Raw genomic sequence first — 23,413 nt, forward strand, 5'->3', positions numbered from 1 at the left:
TTGTGATATACGCTGATTTTGAATGTATCCTTAAAAGATAAATACTGCTTCTCCCTAATCCAAAGAACCATATACAAATAAATATCAAAAGCATATTCCTTGTGGTTTCTGTTATTATATCAAATCATCTGTTGGAGAAAAGTATAATAAACTTGAACAGTATAGTGGAAAAAATGCTTCACAAGAGTTTGTAAAACGATTAGAAAAGGATTGTATAAGACTAAGTAAATTAATGAAAGAAACAAATGAACCGATGAAATTAACCATAGAAGAAAAATTAGAATTTAGAAAGAACAATATCTGTCATATTTGTGAGGAGGAAATTGAGGAGTCTAAAGTTAGGGATCATTGTCATCTTACTGGTAAATATAGAGGTCCCGCTCATTCCTGTTGTAATCTTAATTATAAATTACCTTCTTTTATTCCAGTCTTTCTTCACAACAGCGCCAACTATGATACACATCTATTTATAAATGAACTTTCAAAAACACCAGGGAATATTTCTGCCATAACAAACACAAGTCAAAAGTATATTTCATTTACAAAAATGATATTCACAAAACCTATAACTCGTATAAAGGTTTCTTGATTCTTACAAGTTTATGGGAACGCCACTAGCCAACCTCGCATCAAATCTAAGCTCCACGGGCTCTTTTCCAAATCTTAATTCATTCTTTCCAAAAGAGGAAATTCTAACTAAAGAGGAAATTCAGATTAAAGAGAGAATTCAAAGTAAAGAGGAAATTCTAATTAATGAGGAAATGAATGAAGAAATTCTTACTGAAGATGAAATTCTAATTATACAGAAAATTCGAACAAAGAATGAAATTCTAACTAAAGAGAAATTCTGATTATAGATGAAATTCTGATTAAAGAGAATTCTAACTAGAGAGGAAATTGAAACAAGGAATGAAATTCAAAGTAAAGAGAAAATTCTTACAAGTAAGGGAATTTATCCTTATGGTTATATGGATTCATTTATGAGATTTAAAGAAACACAACTTCCTTCAAAAGAAAGTTTCTATAATAACCTTTATGAAGAAGAGATAAGTGATAAGGAATATAAACATGCACAAGAAATTTGGAAAATATTTAAGATAAAGAACCTTGGAGAATATCATGATTTGTATCTAAAAACAGATGTTTTATTGTTAGCTGATGTGTTTGAAGCTTTTAGATCACTCTGTCATAATAAAAATTGTTATGGATTAGATCCTGCCCACTATTTCACAGCTCCTGGTTTAGCTTGGAGTGCAATGTTGAAAATGACAAAACAAGATATAGATTTAGTCAGTGATGTAGATATGCTTTTGATGATTGAGAAGTCTAAGAGGTGGAATATCACAAGTATGTTCAAAAAGATATGCTAAAGCAAATAATAAATATCTTCCAAATTATGAGAGTGAAAAAGATAGTAATTATTTGATGTACTTTGATGCTAATAATTTGTATGGATGGGCAATGTCTCAATCTCTGCCTTATGGTAAATTAGAGTGGGTGGAAAAAAAGGATTATGAAAAGGCTTTGATGAATATTGTTATTTCTTCTCAAGAGAAATTGAATGACAAAGAAGAAGGTTATTATTTTGAAGTTGATTTGAAGTACCGAGTGATCTTCATAATAAGCATAAAGACCTTCCTTTTGCATGTGAAAAGAAACCCCAAAGAAAGAATGGTTCAGTGATTATCATAAAAGTTTTAATATTAAAGGCAAATCAACAGAAAAGTTATTAACAACATTCTATGATAAAGAGGGATATGTTTTGCATCAAAGGAACTTGAGACAATATTTATCTGCTGGGTTGAGAGTAGCTAAAATTCATAGAGTTTTAAAATTTAAACAAAGTCCTTGGATGAAAAAGTATATTAAATTCAATACAGATATGAGAACAAATACAAAAGTAAAATTTGAAGGGGAATTCTATAAATTGATGAATAATGCTGTCTTTGGAAAGACAATGGAGAATGTTAGAAACAGGCAAAACATTAGATTTGCAACATCTTGGAAAGAAGCTTCTAGATTGATAAATAAACCAAGTTTTGAGAGAGAAGAGGTTTTTTTCAGAGAACTTTTCTGCTATTCATATGAAAAAGGAAAGTATTGTCATGGATAAACCAATTTATATTGGAACAGCAGTTCTTGATTTATCAAAGATATTGATGTATGATTATTTGTATAATGATTTAAAGAAAGAGTATGGTGAAAATGCTTCATTGTTGTATATGGACACCGATAGTTTTATTCTAGATATAAAAACTGACGATGTTTATAAGGATATGAAGAAAAACATTGGAGTATATGATACAAGTAATTTTAGTAAGAAGAGTGAGTTATTTTCAAAAAAGAATGAAAAGGTTATTGGCAAGTTTAAGGATGAGTTGGGTGGAAAAGTAATGAGTGAGTTTATTGGATTGAGAGCAAAGGCATATGCTTATAAGTATGGTGATCAGATTGATAAAAGGTTAAAGGGAATAAAGAAATATGTAATAAAGAAATCAATAACTTTTAGAAATTATTATAATTGTTTGATGAATAAGAAAGAAGAATATAGGAAAATGAATACAATAAGAAGTTATAAACATAAGATATATAGTGAAGAAGTAAATAAAAAGGCATTAGGGGCCTTTGATGATAAGAGATTTATTTTAGATAATGGAATAGATTGTGTTCCATATGGATATTGTATGATAGAGTGTATAAAATAGATTGTGTTCCATATGGACACAAGTTTTAACGATGGGAAGATGGGTTAGGGTTTTAAGGGCTTCCGCCGCGTTTTCTACAATATATAAATGGTCGAACCAAGTATTAGTCAAACTAAAGAGTGGAGAAAATCTCAGTCTTGGTATATAAATGGAAAACATAATGAATGTGAAAAATATCAAATAAGTCTTATTGAAAAAATATCTAAAACAAAGGTAAATAAAACAAATATGCGAATCAATTTAAAAACCAATAAGTTAGAGGATGTAAAGAAAATAATAAATATGTTTGAATGGACTGAAAAATTTGATGGTTATCAATTGAACAATGGAAAAAATAATTTACTACAATATCAAAATGATATGCAACTCAGGAGGTGGTCAGATGAGATCATTAAGAGAAGTTTATCATTTCGTAATGGCACAAAAGGGGTATTTTAAAAATATAAAGATTCAAATGTTTTGTTTTTCAATATTTTAGATGGGGATTATTGTGCAAAGAAAATTAAACTATTGAAGGAATTTGAGAATGAACAAATGTTTATAGGTTCAATGAGTGAGCTAAACAATATGCATTGGTTATTTGATAAAGAGTGCCCCGAGGCTTAGACGTTTCAGATATTTCTTTCGAATCACCTTTAACAAATCTTTATCTTGTTGTATGGGCTATTTGAATAGAGAGCCCCTAGGTTAAAAGGGGAAATAAAAAAAATGACCGTTTTTACAGCCATTTTTCCCTGCTGTGCAGGGGTTTGGCTTTTTCTTGAGGCAATGTTTTATGGCCGGATGCCCTTCCTGACACCAACCCTGGTCGCCTCTTACGACACAGGGATATGGTACACCTATTCTAACCGGGGCATACACCGGGACCAGTACACTGGCACTCATTTCGCCGACCTCGGAAGGATGGCAGGCTGAGTCAACCCCCTGGTGTTAATTCAGCAGCCAACGGGATTTGAACTCAGGGCCCTGGGATCCCAAGCCGCCACCCTAACCACTAAGCCAACACCAGGCTCCAGGTTAAAAGGGGAGACAAATAAATATACCTTGGGCTAAAAAGGGGATTTATTTTTTCAGGGGAAAAAAAAAAGAAAAATTTCATGGCTGAAAATCCCCCATTCATTTACATGGGGAAAAGTGAGCCAGAACCAGTATTCTTTCCCTACTCAGCCGTTCTGGAGAAGAAGATTTTTAAAATTCATTAATTTTCAATCCAAGATGGCTGACGAACCATGTGACCTATGAAATCATAAATTTACATTCTGCCTCCAATCCTCCAGTGGAATATGTGTGTGAAGTTTCGTGTTAATTGGATGAGGTGTGTATTTCTATCCAAGGTGGCCACCAAACCATGTGACTTGTGACATCATAATTTTTACTATGTATGCAGACATGATGGAAGATGATAGTTGCAAATTTTCGCTTCATTAGGTTACGTGATTCCAGAGAAAACATTATTTAATATTTTTCTTGAATCCAACATGGCTGCCAAACCTTGTGACCTATCAATTGGAAAATATCAAAAGGCACCAGTTCACCACTTGCTTAATGTGTACGAAATTTCATAAATCTATCTTTAGGGGATTTGTGGTTAAGCTCCAGAAACGAAATGTGATGGATGGTACCCATTTCTATATCCCCCGCCAACTTCGTTGGTTGGCGGGGGATAATAAGGAAACTGAGATTTTGTTTATTAAGATGATTTACCAAAACAAATAATGCTTCCCTCGGGATACTGATCATGGCATTGATGGGAAACCAACCAATCAGCACGCTGTCAAGAAGCTCCTCCCACTATAAAATAAGTGGTTCCGGGTTTCGTTGCGTTCCAGCTGATGGTAGGGTGATGTTTGTTGTGATACTTATGATTGGGTTATAACGTTTGTGATGTTTATTGGATTCGCTATATATTGTTACTGCTGTGGAAATTCACAAAACACCATAAAGGTTCCGAGATCAGTTATGCCGATAAGTCTGTGTTCAGATAGGTTTCCCCACCATTGTTTAAAAGGAACTATTCATGTTAACCGGGCTGTGATCTTTGAGTTAGCCATTTTTCTTTGACTATCGTTATTTTGGACCAACCACATTTCAACCACCACAACCACCTTCACAACGCCACGATCGCCTCAACCACAACCAAACCACCACCACCAACATCGCTCTCAAACAACCACTTCAGACCCACCGTCCTCCCACCACAACAACCACATGCGCCTCTCAATAAACCACGCCATCCTCATCACCTCAACCACAACGCCAACCACAATTATGCAAATCACCTAACCACCTTCCCTGCTACGCCAACTACCGATCCCCTTCTCCACAAACCAAATCGCAACCCTCTCCGCTCATGAAGACCGTCTCGGCGGAGGAAAAGGAACAAGGGATTTCGATAATGCGAGGGAAAAACAAGAAGGAACATCGGTGGCGCATGGATTTTCCCGCCTGGTTTTCCCAAGCTTTGGTGTGGGGGAAGTGCGATTCAAGCTAGAGGTCAAAGGTCATGTGAAGGAGGGGCCTCATTTTGGGGGAATGAATCTCCCTAGGCCTGGGCCATGTAACGATTCCCTCGCCCCCCGCGAGGGGGGGGGCGAGAGGGTTGGACATGGGCAACGCCCCTTTTCTCGAATCTTCCCGCACGAGCTCGAAGGAGGGCGGAGCAAGAAGCCAGGAGGAATATAAGGGCGCACGGAGCGGCCGCGAAGAGAGAGTCGGCCGCTCGTGGTCTGTCTTGGTCGGGGTGGTGGTTTTCTTTTGGTGGCTTCTTTCTGGTCGGGATCTTCGGCTCGTGGTGGCCTGTCTGTGGAGAAGCGGTCCGTGGAACGACCCGTTCGTCAGAGCTCGTGGTCGGTGGGGAGCCAGGCGTGGCATCAGGGACACGGACTGGAGGCGCCGCTCTGCCCGCTCTGTTGCGCAAACCTGCACGTCCGAGTGAAGAGCGCTGGAGAGAGCTCGCCGGCCCCGTGGAAGGCCCGAGTCAGCCGCGGCTATCCTAGCTGCCGTGGGGACAGACGTCGCGACTCGCCCATCAAAGCACCACGAGGGTGCAGGTAACCTGCAATGGTCTTGTGGGGCCCGTTCGGTCACCAAGGCTCCACGGTATAAAGGTCTACGGACCCTGTCTGACTCCCTTGTCTTTGAGTGTAGTCTTTTCTTTTGAATGAATGTTGGTGGCGCCGTCTAAGTAAAACTGTGTAAGTGACTGTAAATGATAATTGCTTATAGTCGGTTGTAGTGCTTTCGTTGCCTGTATACGTGTTTGCATTGCTTACTGCATGCGTGCTTAGTATTCCCTGTATACATGTAGTAAATAAATGTGCTTGGTTAAATGTACCCCATTCGTTGAGTCCTTTTTCCCCTGTTGAAATGCCATCTTGCATTGCGGAATAATAGTTGGGTTGTTAAATACCCGTTAAATAGAATCGGATCCGGCGAGGTCGGGCGATAATACCCGCTCGGTTATCTCAGAACGGAACGGACCCCTTGAGCGGTTCGTGTCCAAGCCGACCTGCGTCGAGGTACGGTCCCTCGGTAGGTTACCCGCGCGAGTACTTCGGTATATTGAGATTCGACGATTGACCCTATTTCGGGCGGGTAGAATACGGACTGGGCCATGGTGGGGTTAAGAACCCACCCGTGACAGGGTTCCGAGAAGTCACGACTGAATTGTCCGTCCGGTGGGCGACGCGGCTGCTATTAGAAAAACGCGGTCGATCGCACGCCGGTGGGTGCAAATTCGTAACAATATGCTCGATATCCCTTATTGTCGGGTTTTCCGTGTGTGTGTGTGTGTGTGTGTGTGTGTGTGTGTGTGTGTGTGTGTGTGTGTGTGTGTGTGTCTGTCTGCAACGCGAGGCTCCACAGCACAAACCAGCGAACCGTTTTCGATGAAACTTTGCCAAGATGTGCGGTATTTGTTGGGAATGTGCGCGTTTGAATTTCGTTGCCGAGCAATCACCCGTTGCTGTACAGTGGCCGAAAAACCACGTACAGCATTTTCAATACTTGTCCTTCAGTTTTGAATGTCAAGAAGCGAGACTTCGGAATTAAACACTTCGAGATATTTAGAAAATTTTACTCGAGCCAATTTTTGATTGATGTTTTATTTTTCAAATGGTAGTCCTTCAAAAATCGGGTGTCCATTCACCGTCATTTTTTTTATGAGGGGCTTAGGAAAGTGGGCGGAGCTTAGGGAAAGTGGATGTGTTTTTTTTTTTTTTTTTTTTTTTTTTTTTTTTTGTATACCTTGGTCGAGGCTCGTATGAGAGCTAACACACAACTCACAGCAAGGAGGCATGAGACAAGAGGGGCGGGAGTGGAAGGGACAAAACATTGGGGAACAGACACAGGTGAACTGTGGAAGGGAGAGGGATGGGGATGGGACGGGGAACATGGCGAGGGGAAGATGGACATTAAAGGGACTTTCAGGAAGGAAAGCAGGAGAATTGAAGGAAGTGGGCTTGGGTGGATTATCGGGGGTAGAAAAGATCGAGGATTTGGATGGGGGAAGATAAGAGGTGGTGGTGAACAGCTGTTTTGAAAGCCTGAAGGGAAGAATGGGAAAGAATAGAGTGAGGAAGTTTATTCCAAAGGCGGGAAAAAAGAGGAATGAAAGAGTGAAGATGAGCAGTGATTCGTGATTTTGGTAGTTTTACCAGAAGGGGGTTGTTGGCGGACCTTGAGCGCCCTGTGGAAATGTGGTTGGGACAAATCGCAGAGAGAGCAGGGGGGGCAAGGCTGGAGAGGAGTCGGTAGAAGACAGAAAGACCACCGACCAACCTGCGGTGATTGAGTGAGAGGCCCAAAGACTCAGCTTCATTGCGGGAGATGCCAATGATCTTAAAGCCCTGGTTTCGACAGCGTGAAGTCGAGAAAGGTGGGAGGCAGGAGCACCAGCCCAGAGGGGAGAGCAGTACTCCATCAGGCTACGGACAAAAGCTTTGTAAGTGGTCAGGAGCTCAAGAGGGCCGAGGAAGGACTTTGCACGACGGAGGAGTCCCAGTCGGCGACTGGCTTTTGAGGCAAGGTTGGAAATGTGACTTTCCCAGGAAAGGTCATGGCAGATAGTGAGACCCAGAAGCTTGAAAGAAAAGACTTCTTCCAGAGGATTGTTGAGAAAGTGGATGGGGGTTTAGTAAACGGTCCTTACGAAGAGACATAGTGAGAGTGTGAGATTTGTCTGGATTGAAAGACATGTTCCACGTGTTGGACCAGTTTGTGATTTTATCCAGATCTGCAGTGAGCGAAGAAGCTGCTGCTTGCCGGGCTGAGGGATGACAGATGGTACGGCAGAGGGTTGAGTCATCGGCAAAGAGAAATAGAGGATTTTCCAGAGAGTCCGAGAGATCATTGATGAAAACCAGAAAAAGAACAGGGCCCAGAACGCTACCTTGAGGAACTCCAGCCTGCACAGGAAGAGGGGATGAAAGAACTCCATTTAGGGCCACACGTTGACTGCGACAGGAGAGGAAGTCTGCGAGCCATGAGTGGAGATGGCCTTGAATACCATGGGCAGAGAGTTTGCTGAGCAGGACAGGGTGCCAGACTGTGTCAAAAGCACGTGCTATGTCCAGGGATACGGCTCGGATTTCCTGTCTGGCATTGAGGACCTCCATCCATTGATGGGAGAGCAGTAGCAGCATATCTAGGGTAGAGTGACCTGGTCTGAAACCAAATTGATGATTGGAAATCAAGCCATTGGAGAAGAGGAAGGATTTCATGTCTGAAGCGATGATGGATTCCATAACCTTGCTGATGATTGGGAGAAGGCTGATTGGTCTATAGTTACAGGGATCTGTTTTTGCACCTTTTTTATGCAGGGCAGTGATGTTAGCAGATTTCCAAGCAGATGGCAGATGACCTTGGGAAAATGAGAGGGTGAATAGAACAGAGAGAGGGTGAGCAAGAGCAGAAGAGCAGGCTTTGAGGACACGTGGGCTGATGCCGTCTGGACCGGTTGCAGAATCTGACTCGAGGTTTGAAAGCAAGCTCTCCACCTTGTCAGGAGAAAAGGATACAGAGTCCAGGGACAGTTGGGTGCGACTGGGTAAAGTGGGTAGAGATAGTGATGGGTTTGGGACACAAGATTTAGCTGCAAACACCGAGTTTAGACATTCAGCTTTATCACGTGTGGAATCAGCAGTGCGGCCATTTGAGGTAAGGGAGGGGATGGAGGGGGAACATACACCAGAAACAGATTTGATTAAACGCCACCAGGATTTTGAGGAGGGAGAGAGGTTTGAGAGTTCAGACTTGAGATGAGAAAGATGTTGTTTTCTGGCTCTCCTGAGGGTAGCTACACACTTGTTCCGAGCTTTGTGGAAAGAACTGAGATTTCCCTCAGTTGGGTTTGCTTTCCATGAGGCAAAGGCAAGTTGTTTCAGGACAACTGCCTCACCACAAGCTTCAGTAAACCAAGGGCGGGAGGAAGGGTAAGACAACTGAACACGAGAGGGGATAAATCTGTGCATGAGGGAGAGCAAGTTTCTTTGAAAGAATTCCCAGGATGAGTTGATGTTTGAGAAAGTAGTGATAGGAGACCAGTCTGTAAGTTTGATGGCTGCTCGCTGACCCTGCCAGTCGGCTTGAGTGAAATGCCAGACTCGACGGCGGTGAGGTGGTTCTCTGATAACAGCCAGAGAGATGTCCACTTTAATAAGGACGTGGTCAGAAGAACCAATTGGAGCGAAGGAAGAGCAGCAGATATTGTCAGGGAAATTTGTCAAAATCAGATCCAGAAGAGATGGAGTACCATTGGTTGAGATCCGGGTCGGGAAGTTGACCGATTGAGTCAGTCCCAATGAGTCACAGAAAGCTTTTGCTGATGTCCCATGGCAGGTGAGAGAGGTACCCACACCTAGCCAACTGGCGTGATGACAATTGAAGTCGCCACATAAGAGGAAGAGAGAGTTTGGATGAGAAGATAGAAGATGGTCCATGTTTTCGGAGAGTGAGGTGTAGATGGAGTCATCACTGTTCGGTGGACGGTACAGTACACATATAAACATGAGGTGGGAGTGGAGGGGAAGCCGAAGCCAGAGGTATTCCTGGGGGTGTGGGGGGGAGTGAGAGCAGTGCAGGGAGAGTGAGGAATAGAGTCTTTGATGAAGTGAGCAACACCTCCACCAGGACGAGGCTCAGGTCTGTCATACCGTAAGAGGGAGTAACCAGGAGAGATACTTGGGAGTCAGACACGCCTTGGGAGAGGAAAGTTTCTGTTAGGCAGATAATGTCTGGTTTGTCAGTGGCAACCTGCATGGAAAGATCTGAAAGGTTTGAGCGAAGGCCCCGGATATTTGAGGTCCACACTTTTAATGAAGAGGTAGGGGAGGAGGCTTTTGGTGCAGGAGGTGGAGGGGGCGGGGGAGGGTCGGACGAGGGACGAGGGGGAGGTAAGGAGGGTTGCTGAAGGAGTGTGGGGTATTGCAGAACAGCGAGGAGGGGGCCGAATGAGGAGGAGAAAAGGCTCTGTGGTGCTGTGAGAGAGGGGGGACAAGAGACAAGGAAGATGGCAGTTGAGGATTTGAGAAGGTGGAGTGAAGAGATGGAGGTGAGAGGAGAGTGGGGGGAGGTAGGGTGGTGGGTGTGAGGGGGGGAGCGTAGAGAGGGCAGAGCGAGGGGGACGAAAGGTGGGAGAAAGGTGAGGGGGGAATTTTTGAAAGAGGTGAGAGGGAGGCTTGGAGGGAGAAGAGTGGGATGGTTGCTTTGAGAGTGAGAGTGAGGGGGTGAGGGGGTGAGTTGGCACTGAAGTTGGAAAAAGAATGGTTGATGGAAAGCGAGCATCCATGGCAAACTGTGGTTTTTAAAAGTTTTAGGTCAGAGATGCGATTTAACACAATTCTTGATGGATGCAATGAAGGCGAATTCAGAGAATGGAGAGAAGAAGCGCTGTAATAGTTGGATTTTTTAGGCAAGGAATGAAGGAGAGGTCGAAATGAGAGCAGTCTGTTAAAATAGCAGAAGAGTAGTGCATTGTGAAACAGTAAAGAGTACCACATGTGTGAGAGAGGAAGATGAAGCATTATAAGATCGTTTTTGTTGTTAATATTAATGTATGAGAGAGTTCAACAGATTAGGTCATGGAAGTGTAAAAAACAAAAAAAAGAAATCGAGGAAGACGAGGAGGAAGTTAAGAGGAAGAAGAAGTAGCAGAATCGGGAGAAGGTTGTTGTTGTTGGTTTTTTTTTTTTTTTTTTTTTTTTTTTTTTTTTTTTTGAGATAAGAAAGAGATTAGTTGGGAGAATGGGGGATGTTTGGAAAGTGGGGAGGATGAAAATTGAAGGTAATGGGGAGGATAGAAATTGAAGGTAATGGGGAGAAAAAACAAACAAACAAAAAAAAAAACGATCAAACACCAAGTGGAACCGGTAGGCCTCAAGCCTAGGACTAGGCCTCAAACACCAGGTGAGAACGTCGACATAAATACTCACAAAATAGCACGATTTTTGAAACAAAACCGAACTAGGAACACACATTAACATGTAGGTGAGAAAATTAAACAGTTAAAACGGGACAAATAACAACCGGAACTTAACTTTGAGAATGTCAGCAGGGAGCCCCGAAGGAGACCTCTTGCCGCTCAAAACCGGAACCGGAAGGTTGATGAAAAGTGGGAGTGGTGTAGGAAAGTGGGCGTGGCTTATGAAAAATATTGTGTGGCTCAGGAGGTGTGGTCAAACAAGAGCATTGAGAGAAGTTTGTTGGGTTTTCCGTGTGTGTGTGTGTGTGTGTGTGTGTGTATGTGTGTATGTGTGTGTATGTGTCTGCAACGCAAGGCTCCACAGCACAAACCAGCGAACTGATTTTGATGAAACTATGCCAACATGTGCAGTATTTGTTGAGAATGTGCGCGTTTGAATTTCGTTGCCGAGCAACCACCCGTTGCTGTGCAGCGGCCGAAAAACCGTGTACAGTATTTTCAATACTTGTCCTTCAGTTTTGAATGTAGAGAAGCGAGACTTCGGAATTAAACACTTCGAGATATTTAGAAAATTTTAATTGAGCCGATTTTTGATTGAGGTTTTATTTTTCAAATAGTAGTCCTTCAAAAATCAGGTGTCGATTCACCGTCATTTTTCATGAGGGGCTAAGGAAAGTGGGCAGAGCTTAGGGAAAGTGGGCGTGGCTTATGAAAAATATTGTGTGGCTCAAGAGGTGTGGGCAAACGAGCATTGAGAGAAGTTTGTCGGGTTTTCCGTGTGTGTGTGTGTGTGTGTGTGTGTGTGTGTGTGTGTGTGTGTGTGTGTGTGTGTGTGTGTGTGTGTGTGTGTGTGTGTGTGTGCGCGCGTGCACAACATGAGGCTCCACAGCACAAACCAGCAAACCGATTATTTTTCAAATGGTACTCCTTCAAAAATAGGGTGTCCATTTACCGTCATTTTTTTATGAGGAGTGCCAGTTGGCAAAATACGCAATAGAAAAATCTTGCCAGGCAGAGGAACAATTGTCTGTCAACCAATACGTCTTGGCAATGAATCTTCGTCGGTGGATCAGTCAGAATGAAAAGCATCGTATCCAGCGCTTCGATCCTAGCGAATCCCTCGTCGCCTACCGGCTTGTAAAAATCTTCATTACTGCAACGTACTTTGGAAATCACGTGTTTTAATATCGCAGTCTTGGCGTGATTATTATTGTCTTGCCAAAACGAAGTTTTTGCAAGATATGTTAGTCAGCTTGTATGTTTTTTTTTTGTTGTTGTTGTTTGTTTGTCTGTAATCACGAATAAAAAATTCTGCAGAGCACAGTTATCATTGGAAATTTTTGTAACTTCGCATATCAGAGGCCTATAGAGGTCACTTTCAGTGCACAAAATTTTGAAGGTCAAGGTCAAAGGTCAAGGTCACTTTGTCGCAAATCAGGGGAGTCGACGAAACCCTTATTTTTTGAGTAATTTTGATCGGATCGTCTTCAAACTTCATGGGAATATAGTTCATGGTCTGGCGCTCAGCTGAATAATTTTTGGTGGCGATTGGCCTTGAACTTCATGGTTAGCGCCTAAGGTCAAACATATTTGACCCCAAGGTCAAATTTTCACGTTTTAGGAACCATATCGTGTAGTACCTCAAATTGAACACCTCGATGAGTGCTTTCTAGATATGTCAAGCTTAAGACATTATGACGTCATTTGGTGACGTTATGAGGCAAAAGCATATTTTTCATGGTTACTCTGTAGAACGATTCTCATCGGAATCTCTCGTAGTCAGATATTCCTCAAGGAGTCGCTCCTGGTGGATAGCAGCTCTGTTCACCTCAGTGTGACCTTAAATAAGTCACACGTGGTCACCTTTTGGCAAGATACGGGTCACCCTGTGGGTCACATTGGTTTATTTTATTATTTACTTATCGTTGCTTTTAACTCCGAAGTTATTCTGCAGGCAGTGCTGTAACGGGGGGGGGGGGGGGCTCGATCTTTCTCCCACCTTCGCCATAAACATGATTACAGTTTTGTTGTTTATACAAACATGTTGTTCTTACCTGACTTGATTATTTATATAATGAGCGAATAACCTGTCCTTTACATATGGGATGAATACTCACCCCCACCCCCCCTCTCAAACAACCTGTCCTCCACATATGGGATAAACACTCACCCCCCCCCCCTCTCAAACAACCTGTCCTCCACATATGGGATAAACACTCACACCTCCCTCCCCCTCGAACAACCTTTTACGGACGGGAGAAACACTCATTCCACCCCCACCCCATTTCCCATGAATAACCTGTACTTTATAGATGGGATAAACATTGACCCTAAAACCTCCCCCAAGGATAACCATCAGTTCTGAAACTCATCCCAGCCGTTCAGGAGTGCATAAAAGTCAAACAAACTCGCACACGGACTCTTCTCGAACTACAATGGCACTCGGTGGAGCGCATACTTCCACCAGGCTGGTTAGTTTACCTTTTGTATCCCACTGATAGGCAGGATCTTGATTCAGACCTGAACTAAAATTTAATTGTCTTGTTCTTGTCATCTAACCAACTTGTCCACAACTTTTTGAGATATCCTGCCATATATCGTTTTAGCACGAATCACTCAATGGTGAAAAAAAATCACCAATAAATTCTTGGGCCTGGATTCGGATTTGGATCTGCATCTGCACATCTGCACGAATCGATTCTTCCTTGTTACATACCCAAGCTCTTCAAATTTTGTCCAAATCCGTCCACAACTTTGAGATATTTTGATCACAAACCAGCAAACAAATGAAAAATCATTCGGAGAGCGACACTTGGCAAAACAGAACAAAGTAGAACGGCACTCGGTAGAGCGCATACCGCTGCCAGGTTTAACAGTTCATGTTTTTTATCCCACTGATGGGCTGGATCTGAACCAAAGTCTAATCTGCTTATTTACTGATGTGCAAATGAGGCACCACGAGGTGGAGTGATGTAAGCGACACATCGGCCATTTTGGAGTTAATGCCATATAGTACTATTTTAACCCTTCCCCGATCATCCGAGCCAATCATCATCATATCATTAAAAAAAATGTCGCTTACATCACTCCTCCTTGCGGGGCCTCAAATGTTCTTCAAATTTCAAGTCAATCAGATAAAAATTGACGATTCTTGAAATAATTTTAGAAATTTGTCCCATGTTGATGTTTTGGCCTATGTTGACCTTTTGGCCAATATTGACCTAAAAAAAAATAGGTGGTTGAATTCAATGACCTGATATGCAAATGCTCTTCAAATTTCAAGTCAATCAGATGAAAATTGAGGATTTTAGAAATTTAGCCCAAATTGGCTTTTTGGCCTCTTTTGACCTTTTGGCCTATGTGTACCTTAAAATTAATAGGTGGTTGAATTCAGTGACCTGAAATGCAAATGCTCTTCAAATTTCAAGTTCATCGGATGAAAATTGAGCATTTTGGAAATTTTTGCCCAAATTGGACTTTTGGCCTATTTTAGCTGATGTTGTCCTCAAAAATAATTGGTGCTTGAATTAATTAAGATGATATGCAAATGGTCTTCAAATTTAAAGTAAATCGGATGAAAATTGGCAACTTTAGAAACATTTTTAATATTTGACCTATGTTGGGTTGATCTTATGGCCGATGACCTCAAAAATACGTATAATCTAAAAAAAGACAGACACAGAGACACGGATGAAGAAAGGAAGGTCACAGACACAATATAAACCATGAAATCATTGGAGGATACATTTGGGGGTAAATTTTTCGTCCTGCTATGTCCAATTGGAGGCGCTATGCTGTCTCTGACTCCCATTCAAGATGATTTCAGGGTTATTACAGTGACAACGAGGTTTAAGAAAGTGACCTCTGTGGTGGCTTCGTTGTGCTGCTTTGACCTGCAGGCTTTTCAAACAGCATCAGTTAACCCAAAACAGGGGACATTTGAAGAGTCCACTGCCCAGCCTCGTGTCTCCAGATTTATGGACTTTGAGAGGCATGGCCTGTTGTCAGTACCACCACACACGGCACGAAAGTCTGCAAGGACAGAACAACATTCGCAGGGTAGAGCAGTTTGATGATCCTTGCCTGGTGGGAAGTAAGAGTAATGCAGCCACAGTCTGAATCGCAGCCATGGTTATAACATGACACAGAAACGATGTCAATTAGTCGAGTGCCAAAATGTGAAGAATCGAGGGAAGATTTTGATTCTTACTTGGAATGGTTTGAACATTGAGTGAACGCAAACAGAGTTCTTGAGAAGAAGAAATACATGTTTTCTTGGCAGTTTTGGCTCCAAATGTGTATTGTGAGCTTCTCAAGAGTTTGATGGCATCAGCCAAATTGTTGGATGTTCTTTCTTCTTCTTTACATACAACTGACCGAGAGGCTTTCATGGCATTACAAGCCCAAGCCGATTTTCATTGCACAGAATTTCCATTTTCACTGTGAGAACAAAGAAGATGAGGCTCTTGCTGATTACATAATCGCTTGCAGCACCTGTTGAGCACTTGTGAGGTCAGTCAGTTTTTGGATGATGCTCGACGGCAAGGGTTCCGAAACCCAGAGTCGTGACCCAAACTTGAAAGAAAAAAAAAGAAAAAAACAAATCCCGATTTTTGAGGGAGGTTTTTTCACGCTAAAGCATTTTCTCCAACAGTTGTTATCAAGTAGGTACCTGTACCATTTGGGTCACAAGGCGAATACGATTTCAAATTTTGGAACATGGACAAAAAGGTCTGGGAATCATGACCCTCCAGGATCCATTAGTCTGTGGTCTCAATAGTGACAGCTATCGCATGTGGCTACTTACTGAGAAGGACAAACTTCAACGATGGTAATGCACTCACTGTGGATTCACCAAAGATGATTCTCGGGAGTTAACAGGGCACACCGAGCCACAGCAGAGTCAGATTCAAGGGATTACCCATGCATAAAGAGTCAAGGGATATTCTAAACCCAGTCATTGTGTCATATGCAGCCTGTGGCTGCTTGGATGTAAAATTACTCGAAGTGCGACTGTGCTGCTGATGTTACCAGTAAATTGGTACTCATTTTGCCGACTTTGGAAGGATGACAGGCTGAGTCAACCCACCTGGTGTTATTTCAACAGCACGACAGAAATCAAACTCAAGACCCTAAGATCTTGTCAGTCACTTTAACTGTTAAACCAACACCAGGCTTTCTAAACCCAATGGCGAACCATCATTATTTTGCAATCATCACCAAGGGTATTCAGTCATGTATTTAGAAGAATGCGGGGTCCATGTACAGATGCAGACACATGGAGACAGGGAGACAGACATGTGTACACGTGCAAACATACTAACGGCACTTCAGCATCAGTGCCAAAAAAGTTAGCATTAAGAAGCAAACTTCCCAACCTGGATTTCTCTTACTGGTACATCCTCCCTCCTGGACTGAGCAATGTCCAACTTTCCTTCAAATCTCTCCTGTTCCCCTTCTGCCATCATTAGTTCTCATCACTTTCTTGTCAAGTGCCATATCTCAATGGCTCTTGTCAAAGAACAATCTCATTGAGACATGATATGGCTGTTTGCAAAGGCCAACTGGCAAGGACTTCAAGCAGCCCCCCTCACAAAATGATTGTACCAGCATCTCCACAGCACCTGATATCGATTCCGTATGGGAATACTTTCACAAAAGTCTATTTTTTTCTGTTGCACCAGTTTATCCCATCCCATCTGACTTTCATATCCATTCTCTCAACCTTGGTACACTGTGGAGCCAATTGCAATAGGGCAACTTGCTTTCTCAGGATGGAAAACTAACCTGACTGAGGGAAACTTTCTTTCATTCTGTAAGGCTTGGAACAAGTGTGTGCTCATTCTGAGGCAAGTCACAAAACAAAATTTTGCAAATCTCAAGGCTGAACTCTCAAAGCACTCTCCTTCCTCCATGTCATAGTGGCACCTTGTCAAGTTTGTCTCTGGTGTTTGCTCTTCCTCCATCCTGTCCCTCACTTCAAAGGCTGTAATATTGCAGGGTATGCCGAAGATAAGACAGAATGTCTAAACTCTGTCTTTGCCTTCAAATATCGTGCACCAAACCCATCCTGCTGTGTCCCCATATTACTCACACATACCCACTGTCTACTGGACTCACCAAAGAAGGTCGAGAAAGTTCTGTCGAGCCTTGACCTTGCTTGTGTAATGGACCCAAATCGCATCAGTTCCCTCATTCTCAAATCCTGCTCTGCTGTTATTACTTCTCCTCTATCAGCCCTATTCAGTTTGTCCTCCTTTGGCCACCTCCTCTCTGTATGGAAGTCAGCAAACATCACTTCCATCCACAAACATGGTGCAAAAACAGACCATACCCACACTAGGCATTGGAGGCCGCCTTCCTTCACTCACGCAATCAATGTGTTACCATCAATGGAACCCTCTCCTCCCCTCTCCCAAAGGAGGTTGGAGTTCCACAAGGCAGTGTTTTGAGCCCAGTCTTGTTCATCTATATTCTATACCAGCGGTTCTCAAACTTTTTTTGACTACCGCCCCCTTCTGCCCTCTTGGACCGGCCCAATGCCCCCTTGTCCTATCGTTCGTGGTCGGACACCCAGTGGGCAATAGGATAGTCCAAATTTATGTAGATAGGAAGCAAAAATAACAGAAGCCAAATATTTTCTGAATAATATTTTACTTTACTTATCTATTTTATTTTGCACTACCTACAATGTTTCAGCAGAACAGGTCCAGGTGAGGAAAACTGGGAACCTGTTATCACAGGTCCAATTACCGTTAGTGTGAAGGGTGGGCCTGGTGACTCGCTGCGAGATTACGAACGTCTGGCTCCATCTCAGTGAGGTAGAGATGCAGATCGCCCCTCTTGGTAATGTCAAGGCGGTTTCGATACTTGGTCAGCAGCACCATCACGGCGCTGAACCCTCTTTCAACGAGGTATGATGTGGGGAACGCCATCAGCAGCAGTTCTGCCTCTGTCCTCATTGCGGGGTATTCGTCCCGCTTCAGAATCCAGAATTTGCCGTATTCATGCTGCGAGAATCTTGCCTTCGCCTGATCATCATTCTACAAGTTGATACTTTCGTCCTGTAATTCGCGCTTCACATCTCGAATGTCACATTTGAATGGGTTGATCACCCATGCTGGCACCGACAGTTCTAGCATGTCTCTGAAACGCTGTTCCATATCTCCACGAATCTTCTCAAGGTGATTGCAATAAACGAGCAGCTCTTCATCAGAAACAGCAGTTTCCTTTGCCAACCGGGGAAAGTGGTACAGATCTCTGCTGCCGAGGGTTTCCCTGTGCAGAGTCGCCTTGGTTACGAACGCGCCGATCACTTTCTTTGCTTTAATCAGCGTCATATGGTCACCCTGGAGTTGTTTGTTGACATCATTCAGTATACTGAATATGTCCGCGAGGTAAGCCACATCATGCTCAATCACATTCACTTTCTCCGATAACTCTGTATCAATTTCCGACAGAAACTCGACCACTGTCGAGAAGAGGGCATGGAAACGGGTCAAACAAGTGTCTTTGGACAACCATCGAACTTCGGTATGCAACAAGAGCCTCTCGAATGGTTCATCATTCTCCTGGCAAAGCTGACGAAACAGCCGATCATGCAGAGACGACATCTTGATTTTATTCACTGCTTTGATTACTATTTGGAGTGATGTATAAAGTCTGGTGCTGAGAGCTTTTGCTACAAGATGCTGGCGGTGCACAACACAGTGAATGGCGAACACGGTCAGCACCTGGTTCTTCAGAAGCACAATAAAACCACGCTGGCGGCCAACCATGGCTGGTGCCCCATCCGTCGCGCAAGCGAGAATGTTCTCCATCGGTATGTTCTTATCAGTAAAGTACTTCTCCAACGCTTGGAAGATGGAAGAACCCTTCATATCGGTCTGGAGAGAGCGGGCAAACAACAATTCTTCCACCATTTCCTGATCACGGATGAAGCGAACGTAGCAGAGTAACAGAGCTTCACTGTCACGCAAAGTGGACTCATCAAGCTGGAGGGCGAAGTGCGTGCTTCTCAGCTCACAACACAGCTTATCTTCTACATCTGATGACATTTCATCAATCCACCTGGCCACGGAATCATTGCTGAGCGCAATCGACGAGGGAACTGGATACGGATCCTGGCCCATAACAGTTTTTATCACTTCCCCAAAGCTGGTTTGATCAACTGTTCGCCGATTGAATACGGTTTTCCAGATCTGGCGATGAGCAATGACAGCTTATACGACGCTTCCAGTCCTTTATCCACGAGCTTTTGGCTGGGTTTGAACATTGTCGTTACCGTGAATCGCTTCTCAAATTTCTCTTTCAGCGATTGCAAATAGCTGACCTCTGCGCGAACCTTATCACTGTGCTTTTAACTCAGGTGCTCGCTCAGTCGAGATGGTTTCATTGCTTCATTGGACAGCGTGATACCACACAACAAACACATCGGTAACTGCGTGTTCATCAGGGATGGAATGAATCCATACTTGATGTATTCAACGGAATACTGACACTTTTTCTTTGAGGCCGACATCTTGAAGCCGACCGGGCTTGAAGCTTTTTTGAATAACGAAATCAATACGCCAAGATGTCGAAAGACTAACACCAGTGATAAGGCCAAACAATAATTATATATTTTCGGTCTCTGGTCAGCGCACGCATCGATTTTCACCCTGCGCGTCAAAAAAAAAATTCTTCACATTTCCAACGGTAGCTACAATAGCGCGCGCCTAAAACACAATACCAAGTGGCCTCAGTACTCTCGCCTCGCTGGGAATTGCGCTGCTGGATCATAACATATGTATATGGTATTCACACCATGTGTGTATTAAAAAAAAACACTAACTTGCATTGTTGGTAAACAAGTCTGTAATATGCTTGAAGAACTTAATGATTTTTAGAATAAATACATTTTAAAATGTGTTCATTATTTACAAAAAGGCCTACCTGTCCCATTGCCTGTCTTTAATTTCCCTCTGGACGGCGCCACGGCAAACGAGGAGGACTGCAACGGGCATTGTATGGCCAATTTGCCGAATGGCGCCGGGTAACCTGTTCAGACTGCAGGAAGCCCAATGAGCGCTCCTAATCGCCGCTGCTCCTCTAAATCGGCAGTGCCCCCCAAATCATTGCCAACGCCCCCCAACCACTCGTGGAGTCTGGAGCGCCCCCCTGAAAGTTCCCAGCGCCCACTGGGGGGCGGTAGGGACCACGTTGAGAACCACTATTCCATACCAATAAATGTCAGTGTGTTGCGTGAGTGTGTGAGTGTGTGTGTCTCCTCTCCATAACTCCGAAACCATGAAACCTCGTGGCCTGAAACTTTGCATGCATACTAAGGGAACTCAATGGGAGTGCACGAGTTAAAATTGCGTGATTTGGTGAAGTAAAATACCCCTTTTAAAGATAATTGATGGCCTTATTTAATTATCCTTTATCAAGGCATCATCCTTGGTCACCTCACTCTTGATGGGGTCTGAAGGCGGAATTTCTTTGGGCTTGCTCAACCACGCCTTGACTTGGAACAGGCCACAACAATTTCTTAATGATAAAGTTATTTTTACCCCCACTTTCCTCACTCATATCATCGATTGCCTGTTCATCATACCTACGAATCGCTGGATACATTGCAATGCTTATAAACGCCCGGAGACACCAGCGTTTGTGGCTTTATTTCATTTCCGCACATGCCATAACCTTGAGAATCTCTGAAACTAAGCCGAATTTCAAAAGTTAAGCTCCAGAATTGAAACTAGCAGCAGTTGCGAATGCGAAAAAAGTGTTCATTGGTCCAATTAGGACATTGTTTGGGTGTTTCCGGGTGCATGGGTGTACATAACCGATGGCAATCGGTAATCGCTTGCCAAGCCAGGCATTCCGCGAGAGTGCTTGCTTGAGTGCTTAAGCCACTTAGCAAGCGCTCACCAAGCTACACGGTTGTTCGTTTCAAAACCACGAGAGGTAAGATCCGTAGTTTCACTGGAAATACCAATCTTTGCGGGATTGCTAAACAATAAAATAAACCAATGGAACCCTCAGGGTGACCTGTATCTTGCCAAAAGGTGACCACGTGTGACTTCTTTAAGGTCACACTGAGGTGAACAGAGCTGCTATCCACCAGGAGCGACTCCTTGAGGAATATCTGCCTACGAGAGATTCCGATGAGAATCTTTCTAGAGTAACCATGAAAAATATGCTTTTGCCTCATAACGTCACCAAATGACGTCATAATGTCTCAAGCTTGACATATCTAGAAAGCACTCATCGAGGTGTTCAATTTGAGGTACCACAATATATGGTTCCTAAAACTTTAAAATTTGATCTTGGGGTCAAATATGTTTGACCTGAGGCGCTAACCATCCCCTCATGCTGCCTCCCCCTCCCATCCACTCCCCTCCCCTCACGCAACCTTCCCCTCCCCTCCCCTCACACAACCTTCCCCTCCCCTCCCCTCATGCTGCCTTCTCCTCCCCTCCCGTCATCCTCCCTCCTCCTCACATTCCCTCCCCTCCCATCCTCTCATGCTGCCTCCTCCTCCCATTTCCTCCCCTCCCCTCATGCAACCTTCCCCTTCCCTCCCCTCATGCTGCCTTCCGCGACCTTCCCCTCCCCTCCCCTGATGCTGCCTTCCCCTCCCCTCCTGTGACATTCCCCTCCCCTGACCGTCCCTCACACGAAATTCCCCTCCCCTCCACTCACGGTGCCTTCTTCTCCTTCCCTCCCCTCATGCTGCCTTCTTCCCCTCCCCTCACGCTGCATTCTTCTCCTCCCTTCCCCTCCCCTCCTCTCACGCTGCCTTCTTCCCCTCCCCTCCCCTCACGCTGCCTTCTTCCCCTCCCCTCCCCTCACGCTGCCTCCCCCTCCCATCCCATCCCCTCCCCTCACGCTGCCTCCCCTCCCATCCCCTCCCCTCACGTGACCTCCTTCCATCCCCTCATGCTGCCTCCCCTCCCATCCCCTCCACTCATGCTGCCTCCCCTCCCATCCCCTCCACTCATGCTGCCTTCCCCTCTTCTCCCCTCATGCGACCTTCCCCTCCTCTCCCCTCATGCGACCTTCCCCTCCTCTCCCCTCATGCGACCTTCCCCTCCTCTCCCCTCATACGACCTTCCCCTCCCCTCCCTTCCCCTCACGCAACCTTTGCCTTCCCTCCCCTCCCCTCAAGCTGCCTTCCACGACCTTCCCCTCCCCTCATGCGACCTTCCCCTCCCCTCCCGCTGCCTTCCCCTCCCCTCCCACGACCTTCCCCTCCCATCCCCTGAGCTTCCCCTCCCATCCCCTCCCCTCAGGTGCCTTCTTCTCCTCCCCTCCCCTCATGCTGCCTTCTTCCCCCCCTCACGCTACCTTCCCCTCCCATCCCTTCCCCTCACCCCACGCTACCTTCCCCTCCCATCCCTTTCATTCCCATCCCTTCCACTCCCCTCATTCTGCCTTCCCCTCCCATCCCTTCCACTCCCCTCATTCTGCCTTCCCCTCCCATCCCTTCCCCTCATTCTGCCTTCCCCTCCCCTCATTCTGCCTTCCCCTCCCCACATTCTGCCTTCCCCTCCCATCCCTTCCCCTCCCCTCATGCTGCCTTCCCATCCCATCCCCTCATGCTGCCTTCCCCTCCCATCGCCTCACGTGGAATTCCCCACTCCTCCCCCTCTGTTCAGGAGACTATTTATGAGCGATGGTTTTGTTATGAATTTAAAGCAGCTTCCCCAAAGTATAGCAAGTATGAATCAGACTCGGAATGAGCCGACCAGAGGGTTGCAAAGGTCGCGACATGTACGAGCATGCACACATGCAGGCAGGCCTTTTCCACATCGATACCGTGGGTTTTAAATACTCCTACCTCGTTTTATATATTGTTAAGAATTCGCGCCCGCCGGCGTGCGAGCGACCGCGTGTCTCCAATAGCAGCCGCGTCGCCCACCGGACAGACAATTCAGTCGTGACCCTCCTGGAACAATCGTCAGAAACCAGTCACGGGTGGGTGTTTAACCTCACCACAGCCCAGTCCGCATTCTACCCAAGCGAAATAGGGTTACTCGCCGAATGTCGATATACCTAAGTACTCGCACGGGTAACCTACCGAGGGGCCGTACCTCGACGCAGGTTGGCTCGGGACACGAACCGCTTAAGAGGTCCGTTCCATTCTAAACGATAACCGAGCGGGTATTATCGCCGACCTCGCCGGATCTGATTCTCTTTACCGGGTGTTTAAAACCCACTAATCATTCCATGATGCAAGATGGCTTTGTCAATAGGGGGGAAGGATGCAACGAACTGGGAACATTTCACACAAACACATTTATTA

At 44.6% G+C, this 23,413-nt stretch overlaps 1 protein-coding gene across 1 annotated transcript; it reads right to left on the reverse strand.

Moving 5' to 3' along the window:
* Positions 1-10,869: 10,869 nt before the first annotated feature.
* Positions 10,870-21,256, reverse strand: LOC147032120 (protein FAM200C-like). The gene has a single exon (XM_085869454.1). It carries the CDS (start codon positions 19,254-19,256, stop codon positions 18,168-18,170), a length of 1,089 nt encoding a protein of 362 aa, XP_085725580.1. The 5' UTR covers positions 19,257-21,256; the 3' UTR covers positions 10,870-18,167.
* Between the last annotated feature and the right edge of the window lie 2,157 nt (positions 21,257-23,413).

Source organism: Eptatretus burgeri, chromosome 2 (genome assembly GCF_056783735.1).
Source record: "Eptatretus burgeri isolate ZD-2024b chromosome 2, Ebu_testis_v1, whole genome shotgun sequence".
In the NCBI taxonomy this organism is placed as follows: domain Eukaryota; kingdom Metazoa; phylum Chordata; class Myxini; order Myxiniformes; family Myxinidae; genus Eptatretus; species Eptatretus burgeri.

Bases quoted from the DNA above. Each gene is read 5' to 3' on its own strand.
- LOC147032120 (XM_085869454.1), bottom strand. From the start codon at position 19,256: ATGGGCCAGGATCCGTATCCAGTTCCCTCGTCGATTGCGCTCAGCAAT.